We start from the raw sequence: 3,335 nt of genomic DNA, 5'->3' as shown, positions 1-3,335 counted from the left end.
TAATTTGATCATAACACCTTTCAGTCTTTTAGTTTATGTGTATACTTAAGTTCCCTTGTTTCCTCAGTTCATTGTCAGTGGCTCTGACAGTATAAGTGACAAACTCAGGACCTTCAGTGTCAGAGGTCTTATAAAATAGAAAGAGATGAGCTAAAAGTTGTGGTTTGTTTTCTGTTAATCAAGAAGGGACAGCAGTTTTCACTAGTTTCTGCTTTTATCACTTCCCTGAAGTTATAAATAAAAGCAGTAGCTTACCATGAAACCATCAAAAATACTGTTCCCTATTAATTAGAAACAACTGATTTTTCTTGTTCTTGTAATGCCAAATAAATGCTTTTCAGTTTGATAATGTATGATAAAAAACATTCTGTATAAAACTTGTAGAGTATAGGGTGATTCATGGCAGGCGTTTGACACCTCGGGTGCAGATGACGTTCTAAGGTTTTAACACAGGCTGTCTTCAACCATCTATGATTATTTGATCAGATATGGAGCTCGGGCAACTTCCCTTTGTGTTCTGTAAGTATTCTTTTTTTTTCTTCTAATATTTAATTAAACATAACAATACATTATATTTATGCATTATACATACACTTTTATCCAATCTTCGCCAAGGCACTGGATTCCAAAATTAAATCCCTGAGTGCTGCCTGAATAAATGTACTGATGTCATATAGAATGGTTGGGGCAATGCAACACAATTTCTTCTTCTCATTATTTTTATTTAGAAATCTTGTTCAGTGCTCTGTAATTCAGTATGGTCCTATGATTGAGAGTAATGACAAATACATTTATCTTAGCAGTGATATCAACATTCAGTTGCAGTGCTTAAGTGTGTCAATTGGACCATTGGTTAAAACTATATATATATATATATATATAAATCATTGTAAACAATAATGTGGCATAAGTCCATTTTTTATATTGAAGTACTAAAATTACATATCTACAACTAAAACTAAATAGTTTTTACGCCTCTATTTGTATACAAATTGGACAAATCTTCTGAAAAATAAATACCTATATTCTTCTTGTCAAACTGAGAAACATTAGAGCATAAACTGATGGTGTTTTACACAGAAGGAAGAATATACTTCAGTTCATCAGCTCCATGTTCATGCTGTAATGAGTTTTCACTGTGTTTTAGTGCTGATTTCAAACATCCACTCTGGACACACTGATGGTGAGTCAATTTGATTTATATATTTAATAACATATAAGTGATTTTACACTGTTACAAATCAGCAAAGAAAACGAGTGTTGCAGAGAAAAAGGGACTGCTAGGTTCTGGTTCTAAGAGTGTGAGCAGTATGCATCCTGGGTGTTGGTCAGGACACAAAGGACGAGGGGATTGGATCCTTTCTGCAGTATAATTGATTCACAAATGACAGACATATTACAAGGTATACTCTAACATTTTTATATATTTAATAACATATAAGTGATTTTACACTGTTACAAATCAGCAAAGAAAACGAGTGTTGCAGAGAAAAAGGGACTGCTAGGTTCTGGTTCTAAGAGTGTGAGCAGTATGCATCCTGGGTGTCGGTCAGGACACAAAGGACGAGGGGATTGGATCCTTTCTGCAGTATAATTGATTCACAAATGACAGACATATTACAAGGTATACTCTAACATTAAACTCCGTATTTCACATAAATCATGTTACAAAACTTAACAAATGAAGATTTAACTGAATCGATCATGAGCACATGGAAACATAAAATTGGAAGTTACACTTGAAACAAGGTTAAATATAAAGAAGTGCTCTGAAGTGGTATTCGAAGCTATGTGTAACCCAGCATGCATCACGTTCTGGAAATAAATCACAAGACTTTTGCTGAGATCTCGCGAGAGGTAGCAGAAACCTTTCCAGTGTAAGTTAAATATTAATAATAATTATTACATATCATTTGGTATAGTAAAACAAAGTGTTGCACATATGCAACATCAGTGCAAAGATGAGTGTCAGGAAATAGGCTGGATTCAGGTGCGGGTACAACAGAGGCTTTATTGAACAGATATTTATCACAACGGGCAATGAGCGCCTCCGCAGACAGTTCGTGTGGACATGGAATCCCCTACCACACTGATGGGTGGATAGCAGCCGCTGGAACAAGCCGCAACTGCGGCAGTGGAGATGAAGCCAGCAGGGCAGCTCGCTAATCCGAGCAAGAGGCTGAGCAACCCAACAATGAGACCGCAGAGTCCCAGGGTAGGCGGATGCCGAAGGGATCCCACGGGTTTCTGAACGCACAGAGAGGTGCAGGAAAATATACAGGCAGCTACGAGCACTGGAGCCTGAACGAGACAAGACAGAACTGGTAAGCAATACTAACAATGACAGTCAGAGCAAGGGAATAATCACAACAATCTGACAAAAGACAGAGACACACGAGGAGCTATAAGGGGAAGCTAATGAGATAACAATAACCTGGTGTGAAACAAGAATCTAGTGAGCAGAGAAATAAGGAGGGCGGGGAAACAATCATGCTGACAAAGCGCACGTGGCGAGCTGTCAAAACAAACCACGCACACAACAACACCCAAACACAGAGACAGCAAAAACAGGTGATCAGACCCGAGACCTGACAGTACCCCCCTCCCAGGAGCCCCACCAGGCACCCCAGGAGGAGGCCCACCTTGTCGCCGACGGAAGTTCCCGATCAACGAATGGTCCAAAATGTCCCGGGACGGCACCCAGCATCTCTCCTCTGGACCGTAACCCTCCCAGTCCATGAGATACTGAAACCCTCTGCCACAGCGCCGCTCGTCGAGTAATCTCCTAACCCTAGAGATAGGGGAGCCATCCACAAGACGAGGGGGTGGGGGGGTGGGTGCGATCGTCGGCAGGGTTAAGGGGAGAAGAAAACACAGGTTTAACCCTAGAGACATGAAACACAGGGTGAACCCGACCAAGAGCAGGAGGGAGCTTGAGCCTGATCGCCACTGGATTAACCACCTTGGTGACGCGGTACGGCCCAATGAATCTGGGCGCCAGCTTACGAGAAGGCGCCCGGAGAGGCAGATCCCTGGTAGAAAGCCATACCCGTTGATCGCACACATAGGTTGGAGGAGAGGACCGGCGACGATCAGCTGCTGCCTTGGTTCGTCCCCAGGTTCAGACCAAAACCCGCTGAACGAAAGCCAGGGCGGATGGAACTGCAGCATCGGGTTCCTGTGACGGCAACAGAGGCGGTTTATAACCCACAGAGCACTCAAAAGGGGACATACCTGAAGCCGCCACTGGAAGGGAGTTGCGAGGGTATTCTATCCAGGAAAGCTGTTGGCACCAGGAACTCGGATTGTTGGATGTCAGACAGCGGAGCATTCTT

General features: G+C 42.4%; 1 protein-coding gene across 1 annotated transcript in view; it reads left to right on the top strand.

Annotated features, from left to right (window-relative positions):
• Positions 1 to 448: 448 nt before the first annotated feature.
• The window catches only part of LOC107602703 (B-cell receptor CD22-like), a 16,556-nt gene continuing 13,669 nt past the window's right edge, over positions 449 to 3,335 (top strand). Inside the window, exons 1-2 of the mRNA XM_016295268.1 lie at positions 449 to 519; positions 1,148 to 1,183. Coding sequence (XP_016150754.1) covers positions 489 to 519; positions 1,148 to 1,183 — 67 coding nt within the window. The 5' untranslated portion in view covers positions 449 to 488. The remainder of the gene's footprint in view (positions 520 to 1,147; positions 1,184 to 3,335) is intronic.

Source organism: Sinocyclocheilus grahami, unplaced genomic scaffold, assembly GCF_001515645.1.
Source record: "Sinocyclocheilus grahami isolate Dianchi unplaced genomic scaffold, SAMN03320097.WGS_v1.1 scaffold333.1, whole genome shotgun sequence".
NCBI lineage: Eukaryota > Metazoa > Chordata > Actinopteri > Cypriniformes > Cyprinidae > Sinocyclocheilus > Sinocyclocheilus grahami.
The sequence above is the reverse complement of the archived record's forward strand: the minus strand, read 5'-3'. Positions and strand labels throughout refer to the sequence as shown.